The sequence below is a fragment of the Myiozetetes cayanensis genome, unplaced genomic scaffold, assembly GCF_022539395.1.
Source record: "Myiozetetes cayanensis isolate MyiCay16 unplaced genomic scaffold, myiCay2020 scf1, whole genome shotgun sequence".
In the NCBI taxonomy this organism is placed as follows: domain Eukaryota; kingdom Metazoa; phylum Chordata; class Aves; order Passeriformes; family Tyrannidae; genus Myiozetetes; species Myiozetetes cayanensis.
This window is the reverse complement of record NW_026086604.1, coordinates 54,911,422-54,935,026: the sequence shown is the minus strand read 5'-3', so window position 1 is coordinate 54,935,026 and position 23,605 is coordinate 54,911,422. Positions and strand designations below refer to the sequence as shown.

The following is a 23,605-nucleotide window of genomic DNA, read 5'->3' as shown; positions in this document are numbered from 1 at the left end:
AAATAGATTCTACTGTTGATGGAGAGAGAAGAACACTTAATCTACCAGGTAAAATATGACCTAACTGATTACTAGAGATTACTAGGATTTAAAACTGAAGGGAAGAAGTTGCTTTCCTTCTGAAATCTACATCCATCAAATAAAATTAAAAGACTGACTGAAAGGTTCTTCTATAAGAAACTGAAAATACATTTTACGTAGGCAATACACTGTACTCTTTGATAATTACAATTAATGGTTAAGAGGCTTGTTACAAGTATAGTTCATTTTGCAACTAAACACAACGAGCCTTAGCAAAACTAGATCTCCTGAAAAGTATCTACAATCTTTCCAAGACACAGTCTTGGTCCTTAATTCTACCGCACTACTTGTAAGACTGAAAGGTAGGATCCTGAAATATATTACTCCTTTTCAAAAAGTAGTATCTATTTAGCAATAGGATCTATTTATTCTTTCTCTAGTAGCTGGTGCTCAGTATAAGCATAAACCGTATGCAACACAGTGTGGTACCAACAGTACCAAGCTGTTTTTTAAATGCAAAAGTAATATACCTTTTTTCCTGACATAAATAAGCTTTATGTAGTGCTGCTGTCAATTCATTAGGGTACATAATCAGAAGCTACAGACTAACAAAGAATTATACAGAGCACCTGTGTACTTAACCCTTAATTAATACAAAAATCAGTTTTCCAGCAGACCAAATGGTATCAAAAGGAGATATCAATCACATATTAAATTAAAAAACAAACAAACAAAACCCCCACCAAACAACATAGGTTTCCATTCAATTTTTTTTTGTTTTGAGATATACATATATGTATATATATATATTTATATAGTAATCTGATACAAGACATTATTGAAATCCTGAAATTGATATTCACATTTGCATTACGTGGAAAAAAACCACACATCTCTTGTCATTTATTTTAGTGAGTTTTTCCAGGGAAAAGGGATGATGACATGCATTTTGAGAGCTACATAACAATAAGGATTTTTCCAGACAAGAATACTGAAGAATGAAGTATCAATAGAAGGAAGTGGTGAATAATAGCAACAGGAAACTCCCTACTGTGGGGAATGGGGACATCCATCTGCTGATGTGAATTGCCAGAGGAAGGTTTGCTGTTTGCTGCATCTTAGACAGAATGAATGCCCCCACAAGATTTCTAAATTAGAAAAAAGGTATGAAATCTATAACTATTCCTCCTACATTTAGAAAAATTTGCCATAATAATTTGCCGCCTTTTTTTTTTTAAGGCTATTTAAAAGTTACAAATATCCTCTCTATCAAGGTACTGGGAAACATCCTGACGTTTTCCTCTCTTCCCCCATAAGATGAATGTGATAAGTGAGAGCTATTTAATTACTGAAAAAAATTAATTATAATTATATTACCAATAATAAATGCTCCATCAAGTCATTCTTTCTTTAAAACTTTTACTGTTTTTTAGAAAAAAACACTCATATTCTCTCATTTTATATATAGCCAACCTATACATACATAGATAATTTTATGCAGACCTTATAACTATATTACAGTATGAGCAACAGTAGAACAATTTTATTTTCCAGCTCTATCTGTGACTAACACCCTCACCTCTGGCTCACTCCATAAAGGCCCTCACAGTACAGATCTCTTGGCTGTCCTAACTTTCCTTGGACTCCCGCTCCTCCTATTCTAGCCCCATTCCAACAGCACTTCTAAGTTTTCTCTTTTGCTTAACCCTACCCCAAACTTCTGTCTCAGGCTGGGGCAGATAACCTCACCTCCAGAATTTCTGTCAGCATAACTCACAACCTTGCCTGCTCTGTGTTTCCTATTTTAGAAGCTGTTCAGATATATTACCCTCCTACTTCCATGGCTTTGCCGTATTTTAAAAGCAACGCTCATGGTATAAAATGTAACAACATCTACATCCAAGGTCACCTACCCAGCTGCCTTAAAAAGATGCTTCACTAACTTACTTCAGTGATTTGACTCTGCAAATACACTATATGGCTTAAGAAAGTCCCCTTTTCCTATGGTCTTTCAGATTATCCAATATCAGCTTTCTATTTGGGTTCCATTCTAGCCTACTTCCTCATACTAACCACTTCCAAAAGTTTCCCAGTTCCTTGATATTGCTCATAGGCCAAATACTTTTCATTCCTCCTTGTACAAATCTGAAGAGAGCAACTGTCTGATTAATTCCTGATCACAGAAAAGAATGCTGAACCGTTGGTTCCAACTTAATTCAACAACTATTTGCTTATAATATTAGGCAACCTTTAAGTAGCCTTTGACTGGAAGACTACTTTTTAATGAAGGAAAAGACAAAACCACTCAGATTCAAGTGCTTTCTGTACTTCCTGTAATTACAGAAAGACTGAACCTAAATTCATTTGAATGCACTGGGCATCTTATTGCAATGTCCCCCCTACTGCAAGCTCTTCAAATTGTCATTTTTTTGTTATGTTTAGCAAAATATTGGTGCCTGGATAAGTATGACCTTACATAAAAATGGCATGTACAATGTGCCCATTTGCTATATTCATAAATGCAAGTGATATTTGAGATGGGATTAATATTACTTCTCAAACCCCATTTCCTTTTTTACCTAGAGATGAACTTAGCAATTAGAGTTCCAACCAAGTTTAATCTAAATGAACATTATACAGTGGATTAGGTGAATTTAAAGTGTTCTCTAATCTCAGTCAAGGAAAGAATTCACATTTCAGCTAATCCCTTGAAGAATACTGCTTGAAATTTGTAAGGGACACACATCAACAAAACCTCTCAAAACTTGACAAGCCATCACTCATGTGGTGAATGAGAATTCCAATGTGCTAACAAAAGCCTCGTTGCTTTTGCTGCTATGTATGGAAAAGTTGAATCTTTAATCCACGAAATAAACAACTAAAAATTCCCATATTGCCTAACAATCAACTGATCTAAGAAATGTAGCTCAAATCAATTTCTTTAAAAAAAAAAAAAAAATCACACCTTAATATTTCTGTTTCACTACCAAGCAAGGGAAAGCTAGAGCTCTTGACATTTACACCAAAGGGTTTGCTTTGTTTGCTTTACAAACAGTAGCATGCTTTTCTTGCAGTTGATTGGATTATGACAGAACACAGCAGGGGTGACAGTGGTAATAGATTAAACAAACTGTGTTAAAAAACCTAAGTAAATGGCAAAGATTGTTTTAGACAGAGGGATTACAGCAATTATTTTTCCTAATTTAATTTGAAATCTCAACAGGCAGCTGGTTTGGAGCATTCTTAAACAAAATTATCTGAAGCAAACCATGAACTTTCATCCCTTAATTTGCCTTGGTGATATCTTAGCTTTATGGCTAGTGGAGGTGGGGGAGAGGAGGGAATGAAAGACTGCTCACTGTGTGCTTTAAGGTTTAACTCCAGACATTTTGGTTCATATTTCAAAAAAAGTTGTAATAGGCCTCTGCTGAGGCCTTTTTTGTTGTTGTTGTTGTTGTTGTTTTGGTTTTGTTTTTGATGACTCTTGAAACTTCTTATAAACTCTGCTTGATTCCCTTTTCATCCAAGTATTGTTGCAAGACTGAAGTTGCACAGTTTAAGAGATTCTATGATCTGAAGTTAGTTTACTTTTGTTATACTGCCCTAATCTGGGGGCGGGGACCAGGGTGTGTGTGGCTTTTTGGTTTTTTGCCTTCTCAAAGCTCATACAACAATTTCCTTTCCAAAACAAGGAGCACAGACTATCCTCTGAGAGACATAAGACTGGTTAATGCAAAATTTTTTTTAATAACATGATCAAGAATAGATTTGTTGATTTGTGTGCCTAAGAATAGAAATTCAGATACAGACTTTATTGAAAGCAAAAATGAGCTTCTATTCTATGGAAAGGGAAAAAAATTAAGTTTTTATTCTTAAGACTCAGAGCAATGACAATTTATCTATCATTTACCAAAGATAATTTTAAAATTTGGTACTTTACAGATAAACAGCATAATAATTTAATTTTAGTTCAGAATTTAACAGCTTGCCCCCATTTTTTTCAAGTAGCTATCTATTGCTGTGTGTTTAATAAAACTGTTAGTTATTATCAGTAATTAATTCAGGGACTAGAATAAGCCATAAGCCTTTCTAATAAGCGCTGTGAAAGGAAGATGATAACCCTTCATCAAGGAATATAGGGATTTTTCAGAAGATGAATGCAGACATGGAGAAATGTTCTGATAAAACAAACAAACAAAAGTAAATAATGCAATGGAAAATCTTTCCTTTTTTTTTTTTTTTAATTAGATTTGAAGTTTTATTTGCTGTACAAAAGGTCAATACCTCTCTTGTTTCCAACCAATTTCTAGTCCAACTTTTCATCCTCACTTTATATCACCAACTTGAGCCAAATATATAGCTAAATAAGGAACTGTCAGGAAACAGAAAAATCAATATTGGTCAGCATGATTGGAAACACTCAAAGCAAGTTCAAATTGTCATCAGTCTCAAGAATTTCCTAGACAGTATTAGTATTACAGGCTGCAGATCAGAGCATTGTTCCATCCAATTGATGAGAAATTATTAAATTAATAATATTAGATACATGACAAGAATTCTAATTGATAGATTGGAAAATAAAATGCCAAATAAAATTCTTTCAGTTTACAATACATTTTTTATAACAGCTAATGAATTGTACCTAAAATACATCAAAACTGAGAGCAATATTCAAAGCCTTCTACATTTAACTTGGGAACTTCACTAGTTCACTTATCTTACAGATGAAGGCTGTTGACTTTTCAGATTAATAGTCAAGGGATGCTGGGAATAGGATGTTTCCTGTAACTTTAGGTCTCTACAAATGAGTATATCTAAGATTACCAGAATACTAAATAGTGTGAGATCACACTAGAATTGATAATCATTACTTTTCTGTAGTCAAAACACTCCATACCATTTTAAAAGTGAAAGAAATTTTAAAGTGTTGTGATGCTTAGACTTCAGGTAAATATAGTATAGAGCGGTGTCTAAATAATGCTCTCCTTTCAGAGTAAGAACCTGAAATATGCAGTTTTAGTCACTTGACCTAGGTAAGCACCTATGTAAGATAATTTCTATAGCAGAGTGGTCTGGTGGCAAGTGCCTGTTGCAACAGTTCTAGTGTTTTCAGTAGAGTTTACATGGCACCTCTTCTGATTTATCAGAGCCATACCCATAATAACACATTATCTTGATATTTTGAAGTTTCAAATGTTTCTGAAGAATCTTCTGGCACAGAAGATTCTTAATCAACTGTTACTATACAGAGCTTAATTCAGGAACTGGCCCAAAGCTCATTGACATCAGATTTCTTATTGCCTTCAGGATATCACTCATACTATTACTCGAGAGATGCAGTACATCACTGATGTAAGTAAGGAAAGTTTTGTGATTGTATCCAAAAAAGACACTCATTAATTTTTCCTAAGATCGAATCCTTTGTTTGAAAGTAATCTGAAAATGCAATGCTTCAGTGGAACAGCACTTAAGTGCCAGACTGTTCTCTCTAAACAAGACCAAAGAGGAAATTGCTATTACACATTAAACAGAAAAAAAAGAAAGCAGGAAAAAAAGAGAAAAAGTAGGGAGTGTGTGTGGGAGGAAAGCATGGGTTGTCTTCCTACCTCCCATGAAAGCACTACTTCTTTGTTCCAGAAGTAATACAGCTGTTTTGTATATGTTGTAGATGAGTCAAAAAGAAAATTCCATCTCAATAACCACACTGAAACATTAAGTCTGACCTTTTATTTCACACCCATATGTTAGGAAGCAAAAGTACCTAATCATCCTGCAAAGCTGTATGAATATAACTGTATCCTAGACAGTAGGCATGAAGCTACATTTATTCTAAAACTAGATGTTTTAGGCACCTTCTTTATTGGTAGAATGTGACAAGAACATTTAAATCCAAGAAACTTTATTCCAGTTCCTCATGTGTTTTCCCTTCAAATGCATGCAAAAAAAATTACTTAATCCATTTACCATACAGTAAACCTGAAACTCTAGATTACTGCATAGCAATGGATTTCACAAGCTTCAAGGCTTGCACAGACTTGTGACTTAACATAAGCAGTGATTACTAACAGTCTTGCTGAGTCTGCAAAGGAAACTGTTCATAAGTACAAAGGTACTAGATCCTGTATAAATAGAGCACCACTTATGATTTTTTTCACATCTAAAAAAGAGCATTTTATTTTCAAAAACAATGAAAGAGAATGATCTAAGTCTATTTTTCCAATCAAACCTCTCCCCAAATTTGATTGTTAATTTTTTAATTGATATATTGCTGTCTGTATCCAGTTAAGATAGAAAGAAAAACACTACACCACTAAGTGCAAAATGCTTGTACTTTAATGTCTTTAAGGTCAGACTTTAAATTCAATTTCATACATTATACCTGTTGTTAGATTTAATTCTTCAGTGGTTTGTTATTTTTTAAAAAAATTTAGCCAAAGTTGATTTCATATGAATGAATAATAAGTAAACATACTAGCAGAAATATTTACTGAAACAAGAAAATAAGTGAATGCTAAAATATAATACTGAAAGGCAAATTCAGTATATTTAAACATATGTTGAAAAATTAAATATTAAAAAACATTTTTGAGGGTGGTTTTAAAGCTATACACAGCAAAGAATTAATTTCTGGTACAGAACCAAATGGTGAACTGACCACATTAATACATTATTAAGAAGCAACTTTGACTTAATTTTGGGCTTTTCAATCTTAACTACGAAAAATTGGTTTTTTTTAAAGATGCAACCATAAAATTATAGAACGTCCTGAGCCTGAATGAACCTGGGCAGGGAGGGACACCTTTGCTAACCTCTAACTAAGATTGCTTCATGTATGTAAACACACATATATTCACTTAAATGCGCACATGTGCACACTTCAACTTGTGCCTCATCTTCAACTCGTTTCCTCACTAGGTTATACTTTCTGCCAGTAGCAGAAAAACAGGCTAAACAAACCTCTAAAATGATGTCATATTGGCATGTTATTCCTTTCACAGAAAATCATTATGCACAGATATGTTTCAATACGCACAGACATACTAAACATACTTATAAAACTAAGTTTTCATCTTTCAGTTGTAACAGAGTGTCCTTAAATAAATAGCAATTGAAAAAAAAGAGAGGTGGTGGATTCACCATCCCTGGAAGTTTTTAAAAAGAGATTGGACATGGCCCTTAGTGCCATGATATAGTAATTAGAGTTGGATCAGGGGTTGGACTTGATGATCTTGGAGGTCTTTTCCAACCCAATCTATTCTATGATTCTATGATTCTAAATCGTGTTCTTGCTTGTTATGTTCATTGCAAAGCATGTAATGAAAACAGAGAAAATATTGGCAAGTACAACTCAATGCACCTTAAATATCTTGTTGGAAGCCAGCATGGGGGAAAAAACTTTAATGAAACAGTAGACTTTTCCATGACTTTCCAAATTAGATTTCTAGGAGAATAAACATCAGATGGAACCTTGATGTTATGCAGCATGAAAAATTATACTTCATGTTGGACAGTAAAAACATTCACATTAAATACATAATTTCTAGAGATAAGACTAAATATGAACTGAGACCTGATTTATGAAAACAGTAGAAAGAATAGTTAAGACTTTACAACAATTGCTGATTAAGGATTAATGCAGAATTCTTTCCTTACTCTCTAACTACCTGTCAGTTATAGGAATTTAGATAGGGAAAAAAAATATGTATATCAAAAGTAATTTTTAAAGTACTTTTACCAAAGTACAAGTCAGATATGGCACAATTATCATCCCATTCCACTCAGTCTGAAAATTGCAACAGCCTCTCAAACAAATGAAGGATTGAGACCAGCCAGCAAGGAACACTCCAAATTCTAGATCTAGTCTGAAAATAATGAGATTTTATCACAAGAAAATTAACTGTACAAGTTTCCACTCTATAAAGTCATTTGAGTTCTCAAATAATTCAGATGTTTTCACAAAATTGCGTGATGATATTTTAAAGCTCAGCCTTCAGGCTTCTGATATTGAACTTTATAAAAACTCCTTTAACACACTAAAACAGATTACTGCCTATTCTGTGACATATAAAAGCACCACAAAATTCATTTTAGAGACACCTATTCCTATGATAGCCGTGCAAAATACACAATACTTCTGGGTATCTTAAGTGAGAAATTAAATAGAAAAAGTCACAGTACCCAGTATAGCCATTCAGGCTACTGGTTATGCCTGATAATTATTATTTTTTCTGCCGGATTCAGAGGACAATCAGAAGACATTTTTTGAGTCAGGTGAAGAATATGGGACAGAATAGATGATCTTATTACATGTACCTGAATTTCCTGTAAGATTATCAGAGTATCACTATTTCTATTTCATGTATGCACTAAGTGAATGAAAAAAGCAATTATAGGTAAGCAACTCTGTTGCATCTTCGCACTATAAGGTAATTTCAGAATAAAGATTTCTGGAGAAGGTAGAATCTTCAACACGACATAGCTCTTAACAACCTGAGCTTCCAAAAAGACCATTCCATCTTAAAGAGCATTTAAATGTTTACAGTGATAGTAGAAGACTTGATTTATTCAGAAGTCTCACTCATATCAGTGGAGCTTCCTTGACCTGAGAAACAATAGGTAAGGAACCATTTATGATCTCTTAAAGAAAATAGTGTTCCTAAGTAACAATATTGCTGTAATACACAGTGTAAAACATCTATATACTGCGAGAGACAACAGAAAACATTTGTTTTAAAAAATGTTTAAAGATTTTTTTTTTTTGCTGTAGTGCAAAATCAATAGCTGGTGACTTATCTTCAACAGTGTAAAAAAGAGGAAGAACAGAAATGTCTCTGCCAGAGATACAAAATGCTATTTAGCCTGTTTTCCTTTTTATATAGAGATACTTCTCTTATTACTGACATTCTGATAAGTTTTAGTACCAATTAGAGTAATTTTTGTCTCATATCCCACAACCTGGGATATGAATTTCCCTCATTAACTACCAAACCACTAGATAATGTAGAGTAAGAGCACATTCTGCTCTTCAGCTAGCTGAAATTATTTTAAACAGCACAGAAGTTACTGCCTATAGTGGCATTTGTAAGTCTACAGTGCACACCAGTGGAATATAGTAGTACATGCATTTTTTCCACTATTTTCAGCCTAATATAAAATTGCTTTGTAAATATTCCATCTTATTTAACTTTCAAATGACCAGAAAAGCATCTCCTACAGGAATTTTAAAGACAGATATAAAATTTTGAGGAAGACTTGCAATGAGTATAAACAAGAATGTTTTATTGTGCATGTTATAAGATTAAATGATCTTTCTAAAACCTGAAACTTTAACAGTCTTGCTAACTACAATTCTGTGTTTACAAACATTAGGGCAATACACTAAGGGTTTGCTCTGTTTAATAGAGAGTCCAAACAGCTAAGTAATAAAACTCAGATACACTTTTTGTGTTTCTCAGACTGTTGGTTAATTGATTCACAAACTAAATTGTATCTGACAAAATTGGGTAGTCTGTTTCTGGGAACATTCAACAAGCAGTTATTGATGTAGAAATGTTCATGTTCTTTAGAGAACTTAAATATTCCTAGTTTTTCCAACAAATACTTTAAGCCCAAATATATCTAATGTCAACACTATTTATTTAATAGTTTTACAGACTTGCTTTTTGCCCTTCTGTGGAGTCTCATGCAAACATAAGAATAAGTTAATTTTATACTGAGTAATTGCTGTACTCTTTTTTTAAAATATCAAAGTGGTTTACAGCTGTTAATATGTTGCTTTTAATATATGTGGAAAGCAAGTCATAGAAAATATTAATTGATTTAGTATCCCACTAAGAGCTAAAAGTTCCTCTAGGACTGAAGTGAAGCTTATTAACCAGGCAGTACATACAAAATGTTTTTGACAGCTAAGAAATGTAGACATAAATCTCAATTTAAGATGGGACTTTATGGACTGAATATTGTGTAACAACCTCATAAATAGGTCTTCAAAAGCTGTAAAGGCATCTAATAATCTTTGATACTGATATCAATCTTAGGCCACAAATTCACAATAATTTTTAAGGGAGTCTCCATATAGTAGAATACATTTTCTCTGCGATAAACACAAAGTATAAGGAAGATACACTTAATTTCCATTTTCCTTTCTGGAAAAATATTTGTCAGACATAAAGTCTTCATTCACTAGCTCTCTAAAGAAATCCAAGACACAATTTTCATTTTTTTAGACAAGTAAGGGAAAACTTAAGCCCTAGTTTGTAGTGAGAAGTTAATTATAAGAATAACCAATTAGGACTAGGTTTGAAACTGTCACAATGAAAGTATACTTGAAATTAAGGATAGGCTAGAGAAAGTAAAATGAATGAGAAATTCTGAGTGTCCTTAGAGAAACAAACAAAATGATATTCAGTAAAAACAGATGATATCTGACTGCTTGAAAATAGAGTGCTGTCAAACGTAATCAAGATTTGAACAATGAGTTTCTTAGTGTTATTCTTAACTTTTTATTGTATTACTTAATGGGAGAACAGAATCCTTATAACAGAATAGGAAATTATCAATTGTAACACTAAATGCAGCTTTATGACATATCTGTTAAATTATCTAATTTATGACCCCAAACAAATTCAATGCAGTGTCACACAAAGCTGTCTATAGTGCTCATGGTTACCATGAACATAAATTGCCATTTTACTACTTTTTTTAGTTAACTCAATACATTGAAAACCTATTTACAATTTACAAACATATGCAGAATGCATAATTTTTAAAAAGATGATCATCAAGATCACCAAGGCTTTCTGTATTTAGTTTGTTCCAAGGAAAGTAAATGCTCATCTTTTAACAGAAAGTAATTAGTTACTGGGAGCGCTGATAATCAGGTTTTGGCAGCTGTGAAGTTTCTATCATTCCACAAAATCTCTCCAACTTCCAGAAGGCTAGCAGAGCTATACATTCCTAAAAATGATTTAGTTTGCTATGGCACTGTCACTTGCAAACCAAGCACTTTTTTCACATTCCCAGTGGGACTGTTAGGCAATCTACCAAAGGAAATGGCAGATTAATTTAGGCATAACTAAAACCAGAAAATCTTAGTCAAAGACATGAAAATAATCCAGATGTAATGATTGATCTGTTATTAATCTAGAAATTTCTTTGTGATTTAATATTGCAAGTGTGTATAGGAATCAGATTCCATGCTTAGCCTGGTACATGTCGGCACTTTCCTTTATTTCACTTTCAAATTTTTCACTGTCAAAAATCTTGCATGGTGTTCTAGCATCCATTTCTCAGCAGTAATATATAGTGAATGATATTCACAGATTTGTTGTCAACAAGCAAGATTGGGGTTTTTCAGTAAAGGAAGGGTTTTCACTTAAAAAAACCTCCACTAATGTAAGTAATTTCATTGACAGTCAGATTTCATTCATTAGTCAGATTCATGAAGACCAATGTTCTTCTGTAGTTTAAAAACTAGAGGTATGTCTTATAAACCTCAGAAAACTGAATAGAATGCTCAAAAGCATTGCACTGATATTAAGCTTTGCAATTAAAGCAACTGAGCATGTTTCGCCCCAAAAAGCAGCAACACATGTATGTATGCATGCACATGCACAAAAATTGCTATCTATCAATCTCCAGCAAATTGTCAGCAAATTTTTACTTTCTGTTGTGTTATTCCTGCTGACATCACCCATAAAGTACAAAGATTACATTTCTTAGCAAAACAATTAGCCAAATCTAGACTTCCTCCATTTTGCAGAAATAACAAGCTAGAAGCCTTCTTAATGAGCAAGCAGCAAACAGAGAATTAAAATCTGAAGGAACTCAAATATGAGAGATAGATGTTAATTTGTTCCTGCATATGTTCATCTATGAAGGAAATTCCATCTACAGATGCACCAGCTTTTAACTAGAACTTGGGATTTAATAGACTACTTGAAATCTTTTCTAAAACATGAAAGAAAGCGTACTAGATTTCCTGCATTATTCCAAATCTGAGATGTTAAATTTATAGGAAATTTTAAATTCGCTATCTATGTTTAGTTATATAGACACACATTCTGAGTTTTGCTGGATCTTAGAGGTCCTCAATTCATTGCTCTGAAAGCTAAACCCTGTAAACTGCAACACAAATATTTCTTATTCTTCTACTAATGAACTCAGACTGAAATGAACATTTCTTTCCTACATATTTCTTTCCTACATAACACCAATCCTACATAACCAGGCAATGTTCTTAAGTTACTGTTTTGAAGGGTGATCTTCTTTATAAAAGTGCATTGCTTTCTGGCATCAGAACTCCTGAGCATCAGGACAAACATTTGTTGCACTTGGAAGATCCTGTACTTCAAGACCTGGCAGCTTTGGTGGACTCCTTTGTTTACCTGTTAGAGCTGCCTCCCATGATCCCAACAGTTCCCTGACTAAGCCACTGTCCTGCTTTCCTTAGGTTCAGGGTCTGTACTCTGCTGCTCATCTCTCCGACTTCCTTCAGGACCACCAACACTGCTATTTCAAAGTTACCACAGACAAGGAAATTATTCATCATCACAACCCTGACTAGTTTCCTTCATATTAGTCAAGAGTAGATCCAGCTATGCATCACCACTGATTGATCCTTTTAATACCTTCCACAAGAATTTATTTTGAAATCCTCCAGAAGTCTCTTTGATTGCAACAGCCATGTTGCCTTTCTAGCAGCTGTACATTCAGTCACCCATGAGAACTGGGGTCTACAACTCAGAGTTTTAGGTTTTTAAATACTTTATTTGATTCCCAATCAAGGGGTCTGTAATGAACTCCTACCATAATGACACCATTATTAGCTTTTCCTCTGATTGTAAGTCACAAGTCTGATTAACTCCCATCCTCCTGGAGACTTTAAAAGATCTGAGCTGCTTATAGATCCCTTATATTCCACCCCCTCAGCCCTTCCTTGCCAGTGTTTCTGGAAGTTCTTCATAGTACTCCAGCTGCATGAACTTCGCACAGTATTTGAATTGTTCCAATAATGTTACAGTCCTATAACCACATACAGCTCTAATTTTCCCTGTTTTTTCCCCAGGATGTGTGCATTTCTTTACCAATGCTTGAGACAGGTGTCCCTGTACACTGGTTTATAATTTCTGAAGTCTTTCTTGCTCTTATTAACCTGTGTCCCGTACTTTCCACATGACCACCAGTTCTTCATTTAACTATGGTCTGTAATCTCTCATTGCCTGCTTTCCTAGTTCAAAGCTATCCTCATTAGGTTAATAGCTTGTAGGATTAAGGAGACAACACCCAGGTCCCCATGACTTCAACTCCAGAGCTATGTGATAATTCCCAGTATGCCCCCAGCTGATGCCCATGTGGATGGGTAGTAGTGAAGTAGTCTAAGGATCAGACAGACATCAGCAATCTGTCTGCAGTGGTCTGAATCCTAGACCACAGCCAGCCACATAGCCCTCAAAAAGGCAAGCTGGGGGCACAGGGGTTTCTCTTCCCATAACAGCCAAGCCTCCTGCTACTGCCAATTACTGCTTCCTCCTGATGTTAACACATGGTTTGGGTTAAAGCTGGCTCTGATGCCTCACCAGTCATGGCTGTCTTCTACTTTTCTACCAAGCGTTTAAACCTTTTGAACTGATCTGGAAAAAGAGCCCTCCTCCAGTTGCTAGAAAACATAAATTTCCAACCCTCCTACTATGGGCCTCTATTTACCTTGAGACTCGCAGTTTCTGGCTGCCCCTCCTCTGTGGTTCAGACTTTTTTACCTCTGGGAACCCTGTGATGATCCTGTTAATCTCCTCTTTGCTTTCCTTGAACCTGCCCAGCCTGCTCACTTCTTCCTCCAGCTTAAAAGGAACAACACATTTCCTTAGCCAGCATCCACCTCTCAGGCAGGGATACTTGGTTCTCTTGCCTCAGCTTCCTGAAGGTATCAGGCACTGCCTCCAACTCAAGGCCTGGGGACCTGCATCCTCTCTCAGCGGGTCTGAGCTGAGATCTCTGCTGTGCCAACAGCAGTTCTCCCAGCTGGCACTGTGGACCATGCCCCAGGCTGTGCTGCTACAGCTGCTGCTGTGTCTCCTGCTGCCATCAGTGTGTTCCCAGCTCCCTCCCACATGCAAACTGTTGGAGAAACCAGCAGTCCCCACAGATATGGGACGTGTTCTGGGCTTGCCAGCTGCACCTGAAATGGGACTCGGCTCTCCCTAGGCAGGAGTTACCTCTCTTGGCCACAGCCTAGATCTCAGGGTGTCCCCACCATCTCTGAGGATGCTGCCTCCCCTCCTTGCCAGGTTGATACCCCCACCATGCCCACTCAGTACCCCAGGGGCTATGTCTTCAGGGTTCCTGAACATCCCCTTGCCTCACCTGGGCCCCTTGTCCCTGAACACAAGCTTAGCTGGCCCCTGGTCATGGCTTGCTGTACATCAGGGCCACCAGCCTTGTCACACATGGGGATGGGGCACCAGAGCCTGCATTCTCCGGCTGGTCCCTTCCTGTAAGACTGTGGAGCCACCCCAGAGCCACTCTCACAGTTCCCCACACCAGCGCTGCCATGGCAGCACCCAGGGCTTGGCTTCACACACCATCATCAGGTCCCTCCCCAGCAGACTACACAGAAAAATTATTGATAAATGCTGGATTTATCACATTCATAAACCCTGGATACAATTTTACTCTTAGTTATAACACAGAAAATCAGAAGTCTAAATTCTCTTTCTTATTCCATATGATAATGATGTTGTACCAACATACCTGTTTCAGGTTTTCTAGTTTGCTGTGCCTCAGTTCTTCATATTTCCATTTATAAAGAAATAATTCATTTTCCATCTTTTCCATTTCTTTTTCCAGAAATGCATTCATTCTGAAAAAGTATTTTAAAGTTCAGCATTGCACCATTTTTAATCTGACAAAAGACAAATTACTTTGAATATCCTTTCCACAGATTGAGTTATATTTTGCTGCCTTTATCAATGATATATCTTGCTTTTATTAAAAACCTATATTATGATTACATAATTATTCCAAGAGATTGACCAAAAATAATAGCTACAGAGAAAAAAAGAAATCCAGTGGTGCAGAATTAATATTTTAATAAAATAAAATTTTGGGATAAACTGAAGAAAATTTGAACTTTCACTTCAGTTAGTGATTCAGGTCACCTAATTTATGGCAACGTAGTGAAGATCCTCAGAGAAAGGGTATTACATCACTTTTATTTGGTGTAGACAGAAGATTAGTTTAAACATACATATAAAGGAGAAAATATACAGTATGAAGACAGAACAGAAACCAAAGATGATCAACCTTGGACGTTAAAAAAAAATTTTAAAATATGTATATTTCCTGTTTTAATAAATAGTTGTTCTTGAAAGATGATGCTAGAAGAACTTTAGGAAAATAGAATATTTAGCTCAGAAGTAATAAACCTGTAGAATGAAAATAATATTGAAACACTTTAAACAAAAATTCCAGTACTGGCAATTAAAGAAACTGTTGTGCCAGATTGTAGTTATTTTCTATTCTGAGGCTAATGGAATTTGTCAGCCTTTTTACTAAAGATGTTTTTGCCAGGCTAGAGTAGAACTATATTCTGGGAACATTTGGTCTAAAATTCATCTATTAAAGCAAAGTGTATGGGATTTGTCTGGGGTATTTCTGTGCAGCACAATGCAGGCTTGTACAGACATATCAAGAGTTACCACTGACTGGACTGGCTCATGTCCTGGAAGCAACGTTAGCTACATTAATGAAGCAATCCACTTCAGTGAAATATCTTCTTGTTTTTGAACTGGGGATCATCTTTTTCTGCCTAGATTTAGCATATCACACATCTTCTCTTAGCAAACACTTAGAGCTACCATAAACATTACAGTAATAAAATAAACACCATCATTCACAAAGCAAAGTGGAGCAAGATGTATTTCATTCAATTCAACTCAACGTATTTTCTTCTAAAGTAATGGAATATCTCATTGGAATGATATGACTTCATTGGGGAACGAAAAGAATAAGTGGGACATTTAATACAGTAGAAAGGGCTTAATACTTTGACTTTATTGAATGTAGTGAAAGTCCTTAGAAACGGTCTAATCTGAAAAGTAAAAGAGGAATGTCCAGCATGAGATGCTTATTTAGAGGACAATAGCTTTATTTTATGTTACACTACCTCTTAAGTGAGATCAGGTCCTTCTGACACTGCTAAATGAAACAGCTGGTACTGACTACATAAAGTCTACTATTTAATAAAGAAAGCAAAGAGTGGAAGAAAGGCTATAGCAGAGATCAGTGAAGCAGCATATTACTAGTTAAAAAGACCAAGGTGGGAGCATTTTAATGGCTCTTTTAACCAGCTATTTTAACTCCTTATTATGTAATTAAATAACACAATTACACAGAATAGTTGAGGTTGAAAGAGACCTGTGGAGATCATCTAGACCAAAACCCCTACTCAAGAAGGGTTGCCTAGAGCTGGTTTCAGATCCATTTCAGATGGCTTTTGAACCTCTCCAAGGATGCAGACACAGCAACCTCTCTTGGAAACCTGTGCCAGTGCTCAATCACCTCACAGAAAAAAAAAAAAAAAAGAGAAAGACGCATTTCTTGATGTTCAGACAGAGCCTTCTGTATCCACTGTCTAAGTCTACCGATCCAGCTCTAAGAAATTCCTCTTTGATATTATTAACTATGAGTGTAGTTTGTGAACTTTTGGTTTTAGAGGAAAAACATTTTTAAGTTCAAAATGAAATAAATTACAGTCTTAAAACTAGAAGACATTTAGATGAGATCACTGATCCAAAAGATGACCAAAGATAACTAGATGAGATCACTGATCCAAAAGATGACCAAAGATAACTATTTTAGGCAAATTATTATTTAATGTGTTGAACAACTCATAAGGTTTTTAATTTTCACTTATGTCAGTGGGACCTAAAATACGTATTTGATATGAGCTATTAGTGCTGAGCAGAGGACGTTGGTGTGTGATTTCATATTGCAAACCAAATCCTGACATTTTTTGAAAGTCAAAATATAAACTTTCACCCCTTAATTTTATTTTTTTTTCTTTTTATAGATCTTCTTTCTTTTTGTATTTTGCAAAGCCTTATCTGTGTGAGTAACAGTATATCAGCATTACTGATGATAGCTCTAAACAGAATGCAATAGCCATAGGTCCTCTCGGGGTGAAGACACAAAACATCTTATAGGAAGATTAGGTAGGTAACTAGGGGCAAGTCCAAACACTGGATATGCTTAAGCTGACTTGACTCTGGAAAAAAATGCAGCCACAGTTCAGAGTACTGCATGTAAACCAGAAAACTCTGCTGGGAAGTCCTCTGGTCTATGAGTAATATCATACTGACTGCCAAAGTAACCTTTGGCCTAGGGGTTCAAGCTGCCTGTGATCTGCTTGCTTTAGATGAAGCACAGCTGTGTGTGTCCTTGGCTCAAGTTCACCGAGAAAATTGCGAAGTTTTGAAGGAAAAGCCGTGAGAAAGTACTAAGCTAGAGCCATGCAAGATAAGAGAAGTAAAAAATGCAGAGGTGAGATTGTTAAGATAGACATTATTAACAACTCCAGAATCCAGGAGCAAAATTACTGTTATGAACAAGAATAAAACCTAAGAGGGAAAGCTGGGAATTTGAAGATGGAAACTCAGCAAAATCAGTCAATTTTACTAAGCAGCAGAGACCAACCCTTTCAGCAGATGACAGCTTGCCCAATGAAGATTCACCAGCTATCTCTAGAGGTCAGTGGCTATGGTAACATTTTTCCTAGTAACATTATTCCTAGCTATTCACTGTGTGCATTGTCAAATAAAATTGCTTCATACTGTGAAGTCACATATATTCTGCTAATATAACATCTTTACAAAGAGGAAATGCTGCCCAAACTGACCTAGAGATGGAGTTGTTATATCAATGCCTGCTGTTATGTGGAAATCACTGCTCTGTGAGCATTTGCTGCCTGAGGTTGGCACAGCCACATATTACATGTTCTAGATATGCCTCAATTCTTACCCTGTGCCAGTAAATTTATTTCTTTATACCAGTCAGAATACATTCAGGCATAAATGGCAAATCTGTCTCTCTGAAATGCAGTTACAAATCAGCTAGAGAAGCATGTGAACAAACAAACCAAAACCAGAACCAGCAGGCAGAACCACAGTTTATAAAAGTTTTGCCTAAAAAGTGATTAAAAACAAGAGTTGAAAAATTATCACGTTTCTAAAAGAAAATTATTATACATACATATTCATGTATGTATCCTTGATTGCCATTGAAAGATGAAATACCTAGGACCCTTAATATTTCTATCAGAGAAAAATAGGTATGTGAGGCATCAGTTCCTTAACTCACACACACACACACATATATATATATATATATAACTTCCACAAAAAACCTAAATGCTTTTTAAGGAAAGAGAACATACTTCTGGTCATCTTCTGCCATATGATTCACGTAAATAATTATTGTATACTTTCTAAGCTATCTATTTTCTATAACAAAACACATTAAATACTAGCTGGAAATTTAAAGGATTTTTTTTTTTTTTTTTTTTTTTACTCAGGCTTGTGCTATCTACAGAACAATTGTGAAACAAACTGACAGGAACAAAATTCTTTGAAACAGTTTACCATTACACTCTATGAACTGAGACTGTTTAATATATTTGCAACAAACGGGAGTTTTCTTCATTTCAATTTTCAGATTAACTTCAACTGACTTTGAAATTACAATCACATAGTCACTATGCTGAATTCTCTCTCTAAATTCTTATCACAGCCTTGTAAATAGCAATGGTTAAAGGTTAGAAATGAGAACATATGAGCTATAAATGTAGAAATCACCATATCTATATTAGAAAGTGTCTTAAACCCCTTTATTTTTAATAGAGATTTCTCCAAGTAGGATATATTTTGTACTTACTCTCTTTCCTTCTGTAAGATTTTCTTAATCTCAGCCAAATGCAAATGTAAGACTGAAACATGTATTAAGTCATTCTCAGTTGTCTTAGCTGTGGTGTCCAAACTTTTTCTAGGTTCCTCCAAACAGGTACTGGGAAGTCCATCGGGGAAGAAACTAAGGTGCTTTGGAATGATTTTTTTATTGTAATTGCTTTGGTCTTTGTTTGCCTCTACATCCTGATAAAACAAAAATATGACATCTGAGAAAAACATAAATGAAGGGGAAAGTCTAAGACAATTCCTGCAGGGCCTACCAAGGCTTTTCCAGACAGTTAAGTCACATAGGAGAAAAAAGTTGAATCACTGCAATTTTGTGACTTCTCACACCTTCATATCCAAAAACATTTCTAATGTGTCTTTACTAAAGAAATACATTCCATTTATCATTTGTTGGATATAACTATGGTGAAGATGGAATCCTGGAACTAATAAAACCCAGAATGCAAGTTATGCATATAAACAATATATTAAGAAACTTTATGTACTCTTAAACTTTTAATGTAAATTGTGTTGAAGCAGATGATAGGATTATACAAGTTTTTCATAGGGAGCAAAGTATATAAATATCTATTTTGAAGATACGTGTTTTGCATAAAAAATGAGCAAAACTAATAGCAACTACGAAAAATAATTTAAAAAAAATACGTAATTGTTATGAAGACTGAATGTCCCTTATAAACAAGTTTCCTTTATAAATGTAATTGTTTTACCACTTCTGATGAATGGTGTTTAAAAGCTAAGGTCATTTTAGCATATTACCAACAGTTCTATTTCACACTACTCTGTTCTTTTGAGTTTTTAGAATAATGACCAAAATTTACATCAGAAAATACTAGAAACCACCGTTTCCCATTCACATATAATGTTTCAGTTTTTAAGTAGATATTACTTTACACTAAAGAGAAATAGTTAAAATATATTTAGTGTTATTTCCTTCATGTGGCATATTTGTCTACATAAAAATATGAAAGGCAAGCATTTTTTTTCAAAATTTATTAGCCATACTAACACTATATTTTTTTTCAGATTTCACAGGAATTTAATATCTTTTATATGCATTATTGAGTGAATAAAAATTCTGAACAGAACACATTCAGATCTAAAATCCCAGCAATTTCCCTTGGAGTAAAAAATTTCCTGTGTCCTACAATCTAGGCAAAACCATTTTTATGCAATATGAAAAAATTATCTATATCTACAACTGCTGTCTATTAGACGACAAATACAGTTTTGACATGATGCTGTCTATGGAGAATATACAATGCATACCAAGACACAGAATTAAAGGTGTTGAAATCTAGTTTGGTTTTTGTTGGAGGGGAAAAAAAAAAGTGAGTACACAGATCATGATGAATACAGACAACAGAGCTAATCTGTTACTATAAAATATAAGAGTCAGAGCAATACTGTAAGTTATTGGATAGAATAGTCTGCCTCTGTTACTTAAATGTTTAGTCAGAGTGCGTGGGTATGTACTGTTTTCTGTATTTCTCTGTATTAGGAATATTTAGATTGGTGAAGAAAAATGGTTTTGTAAGTGAATGGATGAGGCAGCATTTTGGTCAAAATGCTTAAAAAATCCCATATTCTGCTGCTTCTTCATGACCAAAAAAAGATTCCCCATTCTTTACCTTCTTTGTGTCTTCTGCCAGAGGAATTTTGATGATTTTGCTCAGTTCTTTCACAGGTTCTGGCTCCAGAAATGTTAACAGGTTTCCATCTTTTTTACCATAATATATTTCTGAGCAACTGCATTCTGTTTTCCAACCAGTTCCATTTTCTAAGTTTTCCTTCTCACTTATTAAATTTTGATTTATTTTTTTAAGCATACTTATTTCTTTTATCGCACTGTCTAATTTGATTCTCAATTGTCTTGCTTCCTCTCGGGCTTTATTTCTTTCTCCTCTAACTTTGCTCCATTTCTCCCGCCAGTTAGCAGTACAATCTGACCACCAGCGCATGGTCTTCTCCATTTGGGCAGCTCTGGCTTTGACTTCTTCCAATTCCTGAATTTTTACTGCTTCAAAAATTTCCCAATCACTGCTGTAATTCATATGCATATATGTATAATGAGATGAATATGGGTAGAAACTTTGAGATGGCAGGTTTAAATTACATAGATGGTCACCTGCTTGGCAACCTCCACCTAATTTATAAGGTTGTCTTGGTTGGATCCCAGAAATGTGTGTCTCTTCCATTTGTTTCTGAATGGAGCCTAAGTTCATGTTTTGATTCATCATCTAATTTCACTCCTAAAAAAGACAAAGACAGACAATAATTTAGCTTTACTCATATTATATGAATAACCTCCAGCAGTAGCGTTTTCTTACTGCTATAATAATGGGTTAATTTTAATAATGCTTTAATTTTAATAATGCTCTTCATGTTTTAGAAATGTGCTTAATCAACAAGAAACAGTTATTAAAGTATCTTTCATGTAATACTTTTCTAGTACAGCACAGACATACATATTACTTGGCTAGGAGTTGCTAGCAAAGGAAGTGTCATTGAATAATCATAGTGCTGTCAAAAATTTTTGAAAGAAAGAAACCAGACAAAAGCTTTCTTCCTTCAAGACAAGATTAAATTAAATCAATATACATTTTAAATATCTAGTACAAGGAAATTGTCTAGAACTACAATCAAAATTCATTTGCTTTCTTCCCCAAACTGTGGAATTTTATACTAGGAAAACTTACCTTGTAATTTGCATACCTAAGGAAAAATGTGATCAACCCCCCCCAAACTCTGGATTTTCTTTGTTTCATGAGAAAAATCAAGCATTTTTACAGGGGGCTTTATTTTGTTGTCTACATTCCAGAAGACGTTCAGGCAGTATATTCTTACAATATTCTTGAAAGTGTAGCACTATCCTACCATACTGTACAGCTTACCTCGTGATGACATGACTCTGCTAGTAAATCTTATTACTTTCCTATTCATTATCTATCTTTTAATTTTTTATTACTCATTTGGCCAGAGGAAAAACAGTATCTCAGAAATTGCTTTCCCTCTCCTATGCTGAGAAAATGCTGATGTGGACAGTCTGTAGAGACTAGTCACTTATACCTCCTTGGTTTTTTCCCTCTTATTTATCTTAAAACAAAAAACAACCAAGCAAAAAAATACAAACAAATAAACAAACAAACCTAAAAATCTTGCTATTTCAACAGAAGACTAAGTTGTTTAAAGTAGAATAGAAATTGCTCTTATATTCCAATATCCATTTGTAAAAAAAAAATTATATGTTACAGCAAATATACCTGTATTTGAAATGTAGCAGGTCAATGCTGCAAACAAAATTCTGAAGAGTAGATAGTTTTGGCATTCAGATTCAGTCATGTTTCACTTCAGCTAAATAGATGTTTTTGCAGATTTTGTTCCAGTTTTCCAGCTGTTTTTAAATTTTCCATGATTTCCAGGATATTTATTTACAACTTGTTAGAAGCTTATGGAGAACTGTTGAAGTGAAGTATGGATATGAGAGAAGGAAAAGGACAGTAAAACACTCCAAAATCCCTTCAGCACCAACTCCCACAGCAACACTACACAGATGTAACACAGCTGCTGCCAAAGCTTCATCAAGGTTAAGTCTTTTTTTTGTTTCTTGACCTACTTCCAGCAACTTAATTTGAATATGCCTTATCCAAAATACAAAGATATTGCCACCCACAATTTTGTATGAAGCTCAGTAGAGCCAAAATAATTAAATATTAAACTCTCGCAGTAAACTGTTAATTTAACTTTTGGGTTGTGGTAAAGCCTTTGTTTCCTAAAACTTTAATGAAACAAACAAACAAACTACAGTAAGTTTTATATATATAATAATATATAAAAATATATTACATAATGTAATAAACATATAATGAAATAGTTTAAACTTTTGAGGTTTTAAATTTTTTCTTAATTTTTTTTGCTGTTCCAAACCATCTATATCTACCAAAATGTTCATTACACTCTTCATAATCAGTAGATTTTTTTAATGGATTTCACTAGCAGCTTTGCATATTCACTAAAAGAAGGGAAAACTTGGGGAATGCACTGTTTACAAGTCTTTGGAGAGAAAAGAATGGAAATATTTTCCTTTAGCTGAAACTCTGAAAGACCTGAGAAATCTTCATGAATCAGAATATCTTCTTGCTGTGGTTTCATTGTGGGTGTGAAGCAATTTAACTGTAACCGACTTAAAAAAAGAGCCACTTGTCATGAATTCTTGCTCATCTTCACTGTGATGGCTCAAGTGCTATTGAGGCTGGGACACTGCCAGTCAAATCAAACTTACAGCAGTAATATTTGAAGTAAGCTTGTACAAGCTTGTACAAAGTGTCTTAGCCTTCAAGTGTCTTAGCCCTCTAATAGTTTTATGACAGGCTGAACTTTGACTGCACTTTTCATCATGGATAGATGATTCCAACTCCCTTTCTAAAATTAAAAAAAAATTAAGAATTAAAATAAGCTGTTCCTTTTCCAGAAAATAGAAGTGCTGGCTCAGTCCAAGGTGATAAGGAAAATGGGATGTTTCTACGACTCTTAACTTCCCTATGTGCTTTTCAGAAAATCTAAAAACTGTTTTGTAGAAATCCCCTTTAAAGTTACAAGACGTAGAGGAATATAATTTT

The 23,605-nt window shown here is 34.7% G+C and overlaps 1 protein-coding gene across 1 annotated transcript in view; it reads right to left on the bottom strand.

Annotated features, from left to right (window-relative positions):
• CCDC102B (coiled-coil domain containing 102B) overlaps positions 1 to 22,467 on the bottom strand; it is a 127,288-nt gene extending 104,821 nt beyond the window's left edge. The window contains exons 1-4 of the mRNA XM_050318621.1: positions 22,250 to 22,467; positions 20,618 to 21,238; positions 18,949 to 19,163; positions 14,770 to 14,878 (exon numbers count right to left, since the gene is read on the bottom strand). Of these exons, the coding sequence (XP_050174578.1) occupies positions 14,770 to 14,878; positions 18,949 to 19,163; positions 20,618 to 21,226 (933 nt within the window). The 5' untranslated portion in view covers positions 21,227 to 21,238; positions 22,250 to 22,467. The remainder of the gene's footprint in view (positions 1 to 14,769; positions 14,879 to 18,948; positions 19,164 to 20,617; positions 21,239 to 22,249) is intronic.
• Between the last annotated feature and the right edge of the window lie 1,138 nt (positions 22,468 to 23,605).